Raw genomic sequence first — 15,843 nt, 5'->3', positions numbered from 1 at the left:
ATTGTTTCTGCCCTGTTCTGCCCTTCTCATTTCAGCTACAATTGCCTGTCGGTGGCAATTGCCAAATTAAATAGAGATGTGTTGCAAAAGTGTATTAAAAAGTTTCCTCTTTTTTGGAATCTTTCCAAAACTATCTTTTAATTTGTTGCTCATTCCCAAAGATATGGTGACCCTAAAGAGCAAATCACATCAACAAATCACTCGACGCGAAAACATTTTAAAAATCCCAATGACAATTAAAAAAGCTAAACAAATATATATATTTATATATATATATATATATATATATATATATATATATATATATATATAAACAGTTTCCAGAAACCAAAATGTAAAAAAAAAAAAACATTTCACAAATCAAAACAAAACCTATGTTGCTGCAAAAGTTTAAATGTGTAAAGTCTTTTTACACATAATATCATCTGAATGAAAACTTACGAGCTACCCTCTGAAATTTTGTCCAAAGTTAAAATTAAAGGGGGCTAAATCCCTTTAAGTTAGGGGAATCTTGTCAGTCCACTCTTGCATAGCTTACCTGTACCTAAAAAGTTGTGGGTTACTTCAGTTTTGTCAACTGAAACAGAAATCTTTAAAAACAAATTACTAGTAAATTGATTTAGCTTTTATATGATAAAAAAAATTGTTATGTTATTGCTAAAATAGAGCCTTAGTATCCTTTATGGAGTGTGATCATCTTGGAATGTGATGTTATGTATGTTTAGGACAAACAACACAAAAACACTTATGAGATCACCAATATGGGAAAAAAATCACCACTAAATTGATCAGCAAACAGTTTTGTTATAAAAAAAAGACATTGAGGATAATCAAAGATTTTCCAGACTGCTTATTTACTTTTGCACAAATATGGGCATGGGTACTGTTTTTACACCCCTCTTCAAGAATATTGGTAATGCAGATCTTGTGTGTGTGTGTCTGTGTGCAGAAGTCTTGTGGGATAAATCTTCCAATCATGAATGTAGAAAATACTTCCAACCTGTAAATAGTTGTGTGCAGACTATTTGTTGATGTGTGAACTAAGTCATGCAATCTATTTATGACACTATTATGTTTTGACTTTGTATTATTTACTGCCCCCCCCCCCCATCTCCCCCACTCTAACCCATAATCCCTAGTTACTAACATCCCACTCTCTCTCTCCTTTCCTTTTCCATCCTATCCAACAAGAAAGGCCTACAAATATAATTATTATAAATAAAGCTTAGCTTCAAATACAAAAGGGGTTTATTAAAAAAAATATACACTCTGTCTGAAAATCCATAAACCCCTATTGTAACAGTAAAATCTGTCCAACACAAGAGGCCCTCAGCTCTGATCTTCTGATCTGCTTCCTCAGCTGTTGGGACAGGACAAATAAAAAAATAATAATAAAGATTTTCTGGCCTATTTACTATTTTTTAACCGTTGTAAAAGTCTGGTGAAAGCATTGACATGTCATGTATATGAGAGCTGGACCGAGTGAGTGTGATGTTACCCATAGAAAATGGTTTACTTGGGGCTTCAACCACATAAAGACAATTCAGTCACCATTTTTCTACGATATGGATGTTGCCCGTGATTGTTCCAAGTCAACGTTTCTATGACAAAACACGCAAGTCAATCAGAAGTGAGCTTGTTGGAAGGCCACACCCCCAACACATTAAAGCGGCTTTGGGGGAATCAGTCAAACACATGTTTCAAACGTTGGACGTGGGGCCCAGAAGTCACCACATACTTTATTGAGGCATCTGATTGGTCAGTTCATAACTTGGATTAGGGTAAAAATATGAAAAAAATTAGGATTAGCAAGAATATGTTAAAAACATATCAGATCAAGAAAGGTTATTCCACACAATAGAAGACTGATTAGCTGTTTATTTCTCTACAGAAGTCTATGGGATCTTGGCTTTTTGGAGCCACAGGGTACTTCCTGTTTGGCAGGAGGCCTCACTCAGTCCAGTTCTCCTAATCAGGGGTGACACAGAAACAGGTGAACAGAGCAGCTTCATTCACACTTTAACTGTGGGAAGTCTTTTCTTTAAAAGTTGTTTTCTCAAAACTTTCTGCAAATTTCACTGCTGGATGTAAAAAAAAATGCGTAGAAGGTGGTCAAACGGACAGGTTGTCAAAATACGGCCAACGCAGTGAAGCCCTCTGCAGGTCGGTGATGAAATGATACGTTCATGGAGATCAAGGTCAAAGCACACTAGGGCTGCACGATATGAGGAAAATTTGCGATATGCAATATTAGTGATCCCTATTGCAATGACGATATAACTTGCGATAAATGAACAAAGAGCAAAAACAACAAAAACATTTCTATTTCACTGCAAAGGTTTAATTTAAATAAGAGTCAAAATCCCTTAAATTATTCTCCAAATGACCCCTCGTCTAATTAGGAGGGCAACATCTAACATCCGATTGGTCAACGACATGAAGGGCTCCATCTGATTGGCTCAAGGATAAAGGGATTTATTCAATTCATTAAATAGTTCAAGCTGATTGTCAAGATTGTCTTAGCACATTTAAGGTTTACCATTTATTACGGTTTTCGCCGGCTTTTGTGATATGGATATTGCACAGCTTATAATCGCGATAGCGATAAATTTACGATTAAATGTGCTGGCCTAAAGCACACCTATATCAATATGACCTTACAGAAGAAATGTTTAGCAAAGACCATTAATACATTTTAATATAAATATTTCCCAATGCCAATAATGTACACATTCAACATATCTGCTAACACATAAAAACATGTGAACTCAAGATAGTGGCACAATAATGCAGTTTGGAAACGTAAACTTTCTGAGGTAACAATTAATTGGCTTTCGTGTGACTCTAAGGCACATGTTTCAAACTAAAGGACCGGGGGCCAAACGTGGCCCTCCATGTCATTTTATGTGGCCCGCAAGAGCAGAAAAGTTTTTAATTTCTTAAAATAAAAAATAAAAATTGGTGTGTATTTTTTCATATCTAGGGGGAATCTGACTTGAAATATCAGATTGGGCAACTATACATTAGGCCATAAACACTGTCTAAATAACCTAGCCTGACAGGATCAAATTTAAAAGGATATATGCTAAAGTAACAAGCAAACATATGTTTTCTATGCAACTGTAATTGTCACTTTAAAAAGTTATGATAAATAAATAATGAGTTATTTAACATTAGGGAGTAGTAACATTTATTTTCATTACATTTAGTTACATGTATAAGTTATATCTGGCCCTTTGAAGACAACCACTATGCTGATGTGGCCCTCAGTGAAAATGAGTTTGACACCCCTGCTCTAAGGGTACTCTTTACCAGACGATTGGTTGCATTGACAGGCAGTGTCTTCAATTACAATATTACAACCTAATGCATCATATTGCATCAAATTTTTGACAGCTGAATGCAACAGCATAGCCACATTATGCTTCATTTTTGATTTTAGACACAATTTCCGCTAATTCTCAAAACTGGCTAAATATATTTACAATCCAACAATAGCAAAGCCTTACATATGGAATCTCGATATATGGCAGTGTGTGCAGAATAATGAAATCCCCGCCAGTTATCGCTCCAGCTTAATCCAGCGTGCCACAAAAACGAGCTGGCAACATTGGTGTTTATCGCTGTGACACCAGACTTAATACATGCGTGTGCTTATGTCTGCATGAACGTCAACAAAAGATCTTTGAGTCCATTGTGACGATCTGTATGAATTTGTACTTTTTTTGTTCTTTTTTGTTTTGTTTTTCACATCCATTGTTTTCAGGGCCAACTTAGTTTTTGCAGATCCCATACATTTACATTTTAAATGTGATATAATTTTTTTTAATATTTTGGTAGGAACCTGAGGAGAGTTTTGATCTCTGGGGGAATGAAAGAACCATTGCTTTTAGGTTGTCACTGTCTAGACAAGATAAAAGCTATGCATTTTCTGTGAAAGCTTTACCTGGCACTCTGAAACACAGAAGCAACCACATGATATAATTTGCTGTGGTTTTCACAAAGCAAATGTATCTTTATAGACTAGGTAGACTCACACAAAGGTAAAAATCTATCCAAAGAAGCCAGGTCTTCTTTGGGTTGGGTTAAAAATATGATAAAAACTCATATTTGACCTCTGCCACATGTCTTTTTCTTTAGGCTCCTTTCTTTTTCTGCTCTTTGGCAACAACTCCAACTGCACAAGCAAGGTTACAGAAACTCAAATTTAGATGAAAGATAAGCACAGCTAAAGGAAGTGTCAGCGTTATTCTGGGATAAAATGTAAAAATCCGTGAGATGTGTCACATATCTGCAAATTAAGAGTCTTGACAAATCCATACTGCTGTTTGACATGCTGCTCTGGTGATTCTCTGGTAAGAAACGTGCGTGGAAACAAACAAACACACACGCACGCTCCAGCAAACATAAATGCGCACCGGTGCCAGCGCACACATAAGCAGAAATACACATAAATAGTGAGCAGGAGTCTTTAGGGACCCCTGGGCAATGTGGGTTAACAAAAGCAGAATGGATTGAAACCAAACAACATGCAAGAGCGGCACCCTGTGTTACTGAGCTCATTACTTATTAAAGCCTCGTAAAAAAATTGGAAAAAAAAAAACATCTGATCTGTTGCACAACTCCTGGTTCTAGATCTCCCTGAATCAAATAATGACACAGAAGAAACGCTAGCACCTGCTGTTTAAAAGCTTATTAAAATCAAGCAGGAAGAAATATTGCAGAGGCGGGACACGGCAGCATATGTGTTTGTGGATATTTCAGAAGGTTCTGGTAGCTAGGGGAGGCAGGAGGACCAAAGCAGGTGTCTCCCTTTTTTGGCCTTCCTCCACAGCTTCAGGCAAGGAATGTTTCAACTGTCTGCAACTCCATTTGAGCTTATCGTTGAGGTCATGCCTTGTTTGCATGGACGGGCTGAGGCCGACGCTCTCGGGTGTTTTTGCTTTTACACCGAGCTGCGGGGACCTCTGCCGGATCACCTTTCATTCCAAAAACAAAAGCTCACAGTCAAAGGCAACGCTCCAAAACATCGGCACCTGGCTCAACAGATTTACCCAGCACTTTTATGAGGTTGAATGTTGTGAGGGTGGAAAAAAGAAAGACAGAGCAATTGAGAATTGCTCTGGATGTGAAAAGATGATTGAGATGAAAGAAAATTTGATATGTGGTTTAATATCCGCCCTTTTGAAAGAAAGTAAAAGGTGATGGTTTGCATCTCAATGCTTGTGCAGCCGACACACAAAACAACACGGAAGAAAGACAGCGATAGAGCACTTGTGTCTTGAGGAAAGCCGAAATATTTTCCCAGCATGGCGCCGCCTCCGATTCCAAACACTTGCAATAAGAGCATCGTAACCTGAATGTCAAATTAAAATGTCAGCAGTCTCGGTTTTATGCTCTCACATAAAATACACTAAAAACAAGTCAAGCAATTTGATTTAACCGGCAGTACAGAAATGGTTGGTAAAGTAAATATCCTTGCAGCAACTCATACATAATGAATGCAAAAAGTGTTGAAAGTGTGTAATTTCGTCTGACTTCTAACCATCCAAACAACATCCATGATTGAATAAAGCCAGTTGCGGTTGTTTGCGTGGTTAATGAAGCAACACGGAGCTGCACTCTCAACCCAGTCTCATCCTAAAATGTGTAGTAGCTACATTTGTCCACATGGAAATACGTGACAGGTTCACAAAAACGGCCCGTAACTTGTGAGACACTTACGTTTCATTTTCCTATTCATTTTCTATTAGCCTTCTCAGGATCACGTGACTTCTGAGGTTTTGCCTGCCGTGAAAAAAAACATGGCGGATGCTCGTTCATTTTTCGGTAGAAAATCCCACAAAACAGGATTTTTTAAGGACTAATCTTTATTCTGACAACATTTCTAGTGAGAAATATACCATTTACTTTCAGAAGGCTTTTATAAAAATGCAGTTTTTAGTTATCTTTTTTCGCTCTGTGAAAACGTTTTTTTAGGGGCTCTAAATTGTGAAAAACAAACGTTTACACCTACGTTAGTCCACAGGGCGAAACGTCTTTATTTTACAACAGTGGTCCCAAGCCACCGGGCCTCGGGACACTTGGCACCGGTACCGATCCATCCGCGGGACACTAGGCCCGGTTCCGATCCATCCGCGGGACACTTGGCACCGGGCCGCGGGACACTAGGCATCGGTACCGATCCATCCGCGGCACACTTGGCACTGAGCGGCGGGACACTTGGCACCGGTACCGCGGGACACTAGGCACCGATCCATCGGCGGGACACTTGGCACCGGGCCGCGGGACACTAGGCACCGGTACCGATCCATCCGCGGCACACTTGGCACCGGTACCGATCCATCCGCGGGACACTTGGCACCGGGCCGCGGGACACTTGGCACCGGTACCGATCCATCCGCGGGACACTTGGCACCGGGCCACGGGACACTTGGCACCGGTACCGATCCATCCGTGGGACACTTGGCACCGGGCCGCGGGACACTAGGCACCGGTACCGATCCATCCGCGGGACACTTGGCACCGGGCCGCGGGACACTAGGCATCGGTACCGATCCATCCGCGGCACACTTGGCACCGGGCCGCGGGACACTAGGCACCGGTACCGATCCATCCGCGGGACACTTGGCACCGGGCCGCGGGACACTAGGCACCGGTACCGATCCATCCGCGGGACACTTGGCACCGGGCCGCGGGACACCGGTATCGATCCATCCGCGGAACACTTGGCACCGGGCCACGGGACACTAGGCACCGGGCCGCGGGACACTTGGCACCGGTACCGATCCATCCGCGGGACACTTGGCACCGGGCCGCGGGACACTTGGCACCAGGCGATCCGCGGAAAATTTTTTGCACCGGGACGCACAGAAAGAAAAAATAATTTCCATTTTATTGTTTTATTTTTATTTTGAAATTTATTTTATTTTGAAAAGTGACCGGATAAAGTTGCACATGATTACACAGTGGATTTACGTTCATTATTATTATTACTTAAGAGAAAATACCCCCCCCGGTCCACGGTAAACGTGCCCCCCACCCCCACCGGTCTGCGGTAAACGTGTCTTGCGTTTTACCGGTCCGCGGTTGGGGACCACTGTTTTACAACACTTGCGCATTCTTTTCTCGTTCATTTCTGTGGGTCACGTGACTGACAGGTTTCCTAGCAGGAGCCAGGACCCAAAATATAGCGGACATCGCCTGGGTTTTTGATGTGAATTTATTATTATTGGCTTTATAAACACTTTGTTTTATATCACTCAACAAAATAGTATCAACGGAACATTTTTATGTTGCTATGGTGGTAGCTACGGACGCTACCGGCGAACCGGAAGGAAGCCACGGTTTTCTTTTTTTATTGAAAAAGACAATTGAGGTTAACGTTTGAGACAATTTACTGACTTTTGATTCGTTTTAATTGCTTTTACTGCGAGAAATGGACACTAAATTTATTAGTTTTATAGTAATGAGTTCTACTAAATGTTTTTATAGAAAATACCAAGACCAGTCAAAACCGGTGTCCTTTACACCGGCGTCCTAGCTACATTTTTTTTCTTCATACGATTTTTTTCTTTGTCATATTTACAGATCCATCTCTAGGAAAAAGAAATTAAACTTTAGTGTAGCCACATGTCTTTTGAGTAATTTAAACAAAAAATATTTACACAAAGCAGGCTTGTTTCGTCAGTCCACGGGTTGGGCAACTAAATGGTGACACCCACTACCTATTTAAACCCCCTGGAGTTTTACATGCTTTGTGGATCGCGATGGAGCCGGTAGGGGACAAAGTCGATGACGCTTTATTTCTCGCAGACGCGCTTATAGAAGAATTCAAGGTGGGTTCGATTTCATTGAATTTTGTAAAAATGAAAAAAAAAAAACGTTTATTTATATAACCAGTGACATCGTGTATGTCTTTATAACTTTATTTTGTAGCGTAAACAGCCTGCAGCTGTACAACCGTCGGGAACAGGCCCAGTGACCTTTGTTAGGCACGAGGAGGACGAGTATGGAAATCCTTTGCCTAAACGTCGTAGAACAGGAGAGCGGCGGAAACCTGTTTCATCCAAAAGTGAGTAAACCTGGTCACATTGCTTGTTGCACTTTTAAAACAACAAAGGAAAGGGGATGGAATCAAGGGAAGTAGGAAGCTGCTGACAAGATGGCCACACAAGGTTTGGCATCAGGCACACACGTGGCTTTCGCGGTACAAGTCTAGATTTGTTTTTGTAATTTTGGCAGAACCAGAATAGAATTGGGGGGGGCTATTGATACCTCGATTTTTAAAAAGTACTCGGACACCATCCTTTTTGAAAAATTATATTTACATTAAATAAAAAAAACTCATTCAAACGCAATGCATTGTGGTCTAAACATGCCAATGTGGTGAGCATGGACGCACACTCGTTTTGGCAGACTTCCTAGGGGAGTTAAAGGGCACTGGCTTTTGGAATTTAGATTTGGAAAAAGTGGTTAGCTTATAGCACTTTAGGGTGAAAATGGTGAAACAATTTGGGCTACCATTCAGAGAACTAGACTAAGTGGCCCAACCCCCCTGGCGCTCCCGCTGCCCACAAGGCCAGTGACGGGGTGGGGGGACATCATCATCATCATCGTCATCATCATCGTCATCATCATCGTCATCGTCATCAATAGCCAATCATGATAGAAGGGGATAAGGCTGTGTGAAACGCCTCCATTTACTCCCACTCTAATAACAAGACCCCACTAGTTCTAAATCCTTTTTAGTCGTACAATACAAATATGGAAAACCTACTTTCCACTGTCTTTGTAAAGGGTGAACTGGAATTTGGCGAGGGATTACTGGAATTTAGTGAAAGGCAAGTTCATTTCAGTGTCTTTTTATTTATTTTTTTATCATGGGCGTTTTCTGTATTATAAAACACATATAGATTGTTTTAGTCTCTATGATGCCTAACAGGCCAAGATGTTAGCAGGGTATTATCAAGGCTATCTATGCGTACACCATTCCAAGGACCACAATAATTACCTTTAATATGTTATTAAACTTGTCTCAATTAGGAAGTTCTGGATTTTGAGTAATGTGGCTAGAATTGAAAAACTGCTATAACTTTCTCCATAGTGCACTATCCAAAAATAAGCATTTGTTTCAGCTCTAGGATGCTAAGCAACCAGAACAGTGAAAGGCCTGTATGTCTGGCAGATAATTCTCTTTACTCGTGCTCTTATTTATTTCAGGAACTCCAACAATGGCTCAAAGTCCAACTGTAGACCAATTGTGCATGCCATCTACTAGTGGACAGCAGAGTGTGACAGAACCTTCTCACGATATAGGTAAGTTATTGATACAGTTGTCCTCAGAACTTTTTTTTTCTGAGAACAATTTAAAGTATATTAAAATGTAGTTGATCTACATAGTTTACCTCAATTTTTTTCTGTCTAAACAGTTGCTGCATGAATTCCCCTCAATCCATAACTGCTAAAAAACTATATAATGCAGGAATATCTAGTGGTTGGATGCTAAAATTCGGGCACCATGCTCACTACTTTTTTTTTTAAAGGCGAAGAAAGTCCTCAATTTCACAAAGTGAAAATCTAATTGATACAACCATTTTGCGACTGCCATTTATAAATCCATTGTGCTCTGAAGATGAAAACATTGTCACGTATTCATAGCCTTTTGGAGTTCTTAATCACGTGGAACACATTTTCAGAATCTACTTTTACATACTGTAACACCCCCCCTGTTTCTTCTTTTTCCTCAATAGGGTCCCTCATCAAAGAGGTTCAAGACCTTCTGGGCCCCGCTGAAGACCCAACTCCATCACACTGGACGGCTAGGAAAGCTTCGTCCTTGGAAAAGTGGACAGTGTTGAGACCTTTTATGGTCGATCAGATGTTGCAATCTGGGAAGCCAAAAGGGGGACAATGCCATCACTGTCGCTCTCAGGTTGCAGTAATAGTGTGTCACGACTGTTTGCCAAGACCACTTTATTGTGCGTCATGTGATTTGGCTGTACATGACAACAGAGTACTTCACAACCGATCAGCGACGGTGGAGGGATTTTATAGGCCACTCCCACCAACCACTTTCATCAAGGAAGAGGGAGGAAAACTTACTTTCCACGAAAGAGGTACTTTTTCTCATTAAAATCACATGGGCCTTTTAAATTTGTTAAATAAATCAAAACCACCCTCAATGCTTGTTTAAAAATCTTTTTAAAAAAAAAAAAAAAAAGATGCATTATTTTTTCCTTTGAGAAATAAAACACATTTGCAGATAATATTTTATGTTTTAACTAATATGAATTGTTTACTTTTACAAGCATGCCTTTTGCCTGTCGTCCTTCCCTGCTGTGACTGCTCTACTGGTCAAACAGAAGTTTCTGCAGGAAAACAAGTGATTCTGATTGGAATGAATGGTAATGTTCCTTTCTTCTTTTTTTCAAAATAATAGTCTTTCAAAGTTATACTGTAATAAAATGTGATTTATTTCTTTTAAAGGACGATACAACCTATCCCTGCCAAATGTTACCTGTTCCTGTGGAAAAACCTGGGATGTTGGCATTGGTGATTTGGTTGAAAGTGGATATTGGCCAGCCACAGTACATTTTGAGACTTTATATACAGTGGATTTGTTCACATCATATGAAGATCTTAAAATTACTGCACCAGGAATGTCAAGGCATGCTTTTGTCGGAATGCTTGAACAGCGCACTAAAGTCTTTGGTCGAGTAAGTTACATAATTGAGGCAACAACTGTGTTTTACATTGACTGTTGTATCTTTAACTTTTGTCTTTTTTTTGTTTTCTTTTCGTTTTGTTTTGAACCAGAGTGGAAAAATATGTGGCGACACCATGCAGAAATCTTTTCTGGAGTGGTCCTATGCCAAATTTGAAGTTGAGAGGCTGTCACTGGTGCATCACTTTAAGTGCCCAGCATGCACCCCCTCCATGTTGGCTGTTGCAGTGGATGGGAACCGCAAACTTTACCGCTTCAGATGCCAACCAGGGTATGGGGTAAACATTTTCAATGTTATGTTGAATTTTCTATGGATGTAATTTTAACATGTTTTTTTTTTTTTTCCATTAGACCTGATGGATTTTTTGACGGTGTTTTTTTGGCGAAAGATACAGAGGTGGCCTCTTTTGTGGACTATATCCATGGTGCAACACGACATGTAAGGTCGACTTTTTTAAAAGTGTATTAAGTTTCTCAAAATATTCCATGCATCTTAATATACAACAATCAAATTTGTATATCTTTTGGTCATCTGTAATAGAATCCTGGAAAGGGAAGATGTGGAGGAGGCGAGTGGTTAGCAGCACGAGAGTCCTCTCACAAATCTGCCAGCAAAGTGGATGAGGAAGGTGTTGAGGTTGCTGTGTGCCGTCATGGGGTCTTGTTGAAAGGACTCAATATGTTCCGTGGAGAAATTTTTGCATATCCTCTCTTTCTCCAAAAAGAACTTGCTGCTCAGAATGTAGGGTTTTTCTGCTCCGATGTGGTGTGCAAATATTGGCCATATCTGCAGAAGGTTGTGCGCCACTGTCCTGAACTACAGGGGTTGTTGACAATGCATCCTTTCCTCTCAATCATGCATGCTAAAGCACATTCCTGGATGTGTGAGGTAATGATTGCCAACCTCTTTTGCACTATCACTCCAGATATTAAACTCAATGCTAACGGAAACAAATCACATTTGTTGCAGTTGCAGTGGGGAGGTCGAAACCAAGAGGGAGCAGGAATAACAATGGGGGAGGAGGTTGAGCAAGTGAACAGCTTCCTGTCTCGGGCAGCCATATGTTCTAAATACATGTCCAAAGCTGGTAAGTATATTATAAAAATGTATTGTTTTTTGTTATGCTGGGCTAATATATGTTGTGCTTGAAGTACGCACAGATATCCTTACGATACAGGCTATTGGATGGAACAAGCGGAAGGTGGAAAAGCTTGACCAGATTCTAGCAAAAAGATACATCAAGGTAAAAACTAGACATCCATTTTCCATGACTCTTAGACTTCTTTCATTCAAACACTGTTCAACAATGTTGCAATATTTTTGACAGACCGCACAAAGGATTTCTGAAGCATTGGCAGATCTTGATCAACTAACTAAAGAGCTGTCGATACAAGAAGACACTGTCCAGCAATGGGTGTCTGATGTAAAAAATTGGGCTGCAGGTACTGTGAAGCTTATTGGGGGGAAAAAATTATAGACAGACAGACACACAAAAATTGTTCTTTTTTTTTTTAATTCCAATGACATTTATATTAGTAAACCTCCAAATGAATGCCTTTTTATAGAATTTTGGCCCAAGTCAAACTGTCAAAGCACCTTGTGTTCTTAAAATAATTTTAATTACTTCTACTTTTCTCCCCACAAGATTCAACTGGTCATAATGACCTTGAAAAAACCATTGAAGGACTGTATCTGAGCATCAAACAGAGGAAATATGAATTGTATCGCAAGGCTGGTGAGGGGAAAAAAATAAAAAGTTATTGAAAATGTCTGAAATACTCTTGTAAGATAAAGCTGGGTATGCATGAACTTTTTTTTTCCCTCTAGATGGCAACAAACGGCGTCATCTATTACGAAAGAAGATTGCTACAGAAAAGAGAGCCTTAGACGATGCCATCACAAAACGAAACACTGATTTGTCTGAAACAGAGAAATTACCTTCTTCTGATGTGCTTTTGGCTCATGAGAACTATTTCTGGCCTTGGGAATGTACGTTTTTTTTGTTTTGTTTTTTTATTCAACAAAAAACTTTAATACCTAACTTTAGATGAATTTTAATGGGGATTTGAAATGACTGAAACTGTGCTGAATTTTAGGTCATGGTGACATGGTTAAGAAAAAGCAGCTTTTTGACAAGGTAATGCTGCTGACCAGGTTGAAAGAAGAGAAGGTCATTGTGGTTCGGGAAGTTAAGCAGCACTGGGAGTACCTAAGGAATGCGGTTGGGATGCTTGAAGAGCTTTCTTCTCAGATTTCTGAAGGGATCACTGAGCAAAGTTGGTAAAACATTCTTTTATAAATGAAAATATGGAAAGACACTTGATTTTAATTTGTCTTTTTGTCATCGTCAGGCAACACTGACGCCTTGACAGAGCAAGGACGAGAGGGGCTACTGTGTTTACTGAAAAGAAGGTCGACAGAACTCCGTGCTCGACAGGATGCTGCACGCAAAATATACCAGAATGTTTTGGGATTGCAAGCATTGTGTTTAGATGACTCTTCCACAGATGAGGAAAACTTAGACAGTAGTTCCTCGGATGAAGATATTTGACACCGCCATGCCCACCCCACCCCCAAATGTCTCCAGAAGAACATAAGTAAACTGTGATAATTGACCAATAAATTCTCTTGAATGAAATTGGTGGATTTTTAATTTTGCACTACTCTTTTTACATTGCATAATTTAAAGGTATTATTAAACTAGTTCTGATATGGATATTATAGTATATGTATGTATATGTGTATACATATATGTAGGTATGTACAGTGAGGTCAATAAGTATTTGATCACCCTGTGATTTAGCAAGTTCTCCCCCTTAGGAAACATGGAGGGGTCTAAAATTTTTCCATTTCCACAGTGAGAGCCAGAATCTAAAGAAACATTCAGAAATCGCATACGATTTTTGTAAACAATTTATTTGTATATTACTGTTACAAATAAGTATTTGAGCACTTAATTATCAGAGATTTCTGACCAGCAAAGACTTGCAGTTCTGCTTTTAAATAGGGCAATTGCCAAGCAGCTTGGTGAGAAAAGGACAACTGTTGGAGCAATTGTCAGAAAATAGAAGAGGCTAATGATGACTGTCAATGTCCCTCGGACTGGGGCCCCTCGCAAGATCTCATCTCGTGGGGTATGGATGATGCGAAGGAAGGTGAAGAATCAGCCCAGGATTACACGGGAGGAGCTGGTCAATGACCTGAAGAGAGCTGGGACCACTGTTTCCAAGGCTATAAGTAATACATTGAAACGTCATGGTTTAAAATCATGTATCGCACGGAAGGTTCCCCTGCTGAAGGCAGCCCATGTCAACGCCCGTCTGAGGTCTGGCAATGACCATCTTGATGATCCAGACGAGTCATTGGAGAAAGTCTTGTGGTCTGAGACCAATATAGCACTTTTTGGTCTCAAATATATTCAGTGTGTTTGGAGGAGAAAGAAGAAGCATCATCCCAAGAACACCATACCTACAGTGAAGCACGGATGCTCTGAGGGTGTTTTTCTGCATAAGGGACAGGACGACTGCACTGTATTAAGGAGAGGATGAACAGGGCTCTGTGTTGTGAGATATTGGGCAAAAACCTCCTAACCTCTGTCAGAGCGTTGTAGATGGGTCGTGGCTGGGTCTTTCATCATGACAATGACCCGAAGCAAACAGCCAAGAAAACCAAGGAGTGGCTCCGTAAGAAGCATATCAAGGTAATGAAGTGGCCTAGCCAGTCTCCAGACCTAAATCCAATAGAGAATCTTTGGAGGGAGCTGAAACTCCGTGTTGCTCAGCGACAGCCCCGAAACCCGACAGATCTAAAGAAGATCTGTAGAGGAGTGGGCCAAAATCCCTAATGCAGTGTGTATTAACCTAGTGAAGAAATATATGAACCGTTTGACCTCTGTAATTGATTAACAACGGCTTCTGTACCAAATATCAAAGTTGTTTAACTCAAGTGATCAAAAACGTATTTGTCACAGACTTTTACAAAGAAATTGTACAACGTGATTTCTGAATGTTTCTTCAGATTCTGTCTCTCACTGTGGAAATGCACATATGATGAAAAATTTAGACACCTCCATGTTTTAAAATTGTGAGAACTTGCTGAATCACAGGGTGATCAAATACTTATTGACCTCACTGTATATAAGTATCAATGTTACTGTTTTTCTTGGAAAACAATGGATCACACATAGGATGTATGATCCATCCCCTTGGGTCCAACCTGAAGCTAAGTATCAGGAGCTGAACATACGTACATTATTTTTTGGGAGTAAATGGCAATATGCAATTTGAATTGATCTCAAGACCTCATCTCTCACATCCACATAAAATTTTGATCATACCGAAAACGTTTAACCCCTTAATATCCATTGATGCACATATGCATATCCATTCCAATATATTTAAATTTTTTCCGCAGGTGTAAATTAATGTAGATGTTAATAGGTAAACAATGTATGAAATTCATAAATTATATATTTTAATGTGACAGGCTCTGAAAGTTTTCAAAGCTAAAGTTTAATTCTATATCAAATGAAAGTATAAAAAGGGGCCTATGCTTTGTTCTTGTGCGCTTGCTTTGAAGAGGGGGAGGGGCGGCAATGACTGCGCGTGAGTAGTTAAAGGACTGGCTTGCCAAGAAGCTGATGCAAGACTACAAACGGTAAGAAATGAACATACATCGGGAAATCTAAACTATTTGAACTTTAAAATAAATACCAATAATCTATAATTTTTTCTGGTCATGCAAGCTTTACCTCTTAGCTAATATTTCAGCTAACCCACGCATGACACAAGTCAAGCAGAACTAACCCCCCCCCACGAACAATATTTTCAGTGACAGTTAACTTTAATGACGGTGTATTACTTTTGTAATTTAGAATTTTAGTTTATAAAATTAATACATCTCTAGACGGAGTCATACTGTTGAATGACATTAGCTAATCTGGCCCGGGTTCTGGCAGCACGCGGGTCGGTCGGTGCCAGCTAATGAAACTACCTCATATATCGATCGCAAGGGTGCTTCTTTGTTGGTCAGAACCTAAACAAAGACGTAGGCAGCAGGGTAAGACACGACAACTAGTTCTAACATAAAGAGAAGAATGTAATGAGAAATTGTTTTT

The 15,843-nt window shown here is 40.0% G+C and overlaps 2 protein-coding genes across 3 annotated transcripts in view; one reads left to right on the top strand and one right to left on the bottom strand.

The window, feature by feature from the left end:
* The window catches only part of grin3ba (glutamate receptor, ionotropic, N-methyl-D-aspartate 3Ba), a 186,301-nt gene that overhangs the window by 50,668 nt on the left and 119,790 nt on the right, over positions 1 to 15,843 (bottom strand). The gene's annotated exons all lie outside the window — the stretch shown is intronic.
* Positions 6,653 to 13,365, top strand: LOC101160894 (uncharacterized). Of its 2 annotated transcripts, XM_023951529.2 has the most exons (16): positions 6,653 to 7,838; positions 7,939 to 8,074; positions 9,223 to 9,318; positions 9,753 to 10,118; positions 10,311 to 10,406; positions 10,489 to 10,718; positions 10,819 to 10,997; positions 11,078 to 11,165; positions 11,268 to 11,615; positions 11,697 to 11,814; positions 11,879 to 11,970; positions 12,055 to 12,169; positions 12,373 to 12,462; positions 12,555 to 12,716; positions 12,824 to 13,003; positions 13,079 to 13,365. In XM_023951529.2, exons 1-16 carry the CDS (start codon positions 7,770 to 7,772, stop codon positions 13,276 to 13,278), a joined length of 2,565 nt encoding a protein of 854 aa, XP_023807297.1. In that variant the 5' UTR covers positions 6,653 to 7,769; the 3' UTR covers positions 13,279 to 13,365. The 2 variants fall into 2 exon arrangements, with proteins under 2 accessions (XP_023807297.1, XP_023807298.1); XM_023951530.2 differs by lacking the exons at positions 6,653 to 7,838; positions 7,939 to 8,074 and adding an exon at positions 8,714 to 8,843.

Source organism: Oryzias latipes, chromosome 22 (assembly GCF_053564925.1).
Source record: "Oryzias latipes strain Hd-rR chromosome 22, Olatipes_Hd-rR_3.1".
NCBI lineage: Eukaryota > Metazoa > Chordata > Actinopteri > Beloniformes > Adrianichthyidae > Oryzias > Oryzias latipes.
The sequence above is the reverse complement of the archived record's forward strand: the minus strand, read 5'-3'. Positions and strand labels throughout refer to the sequence as shown.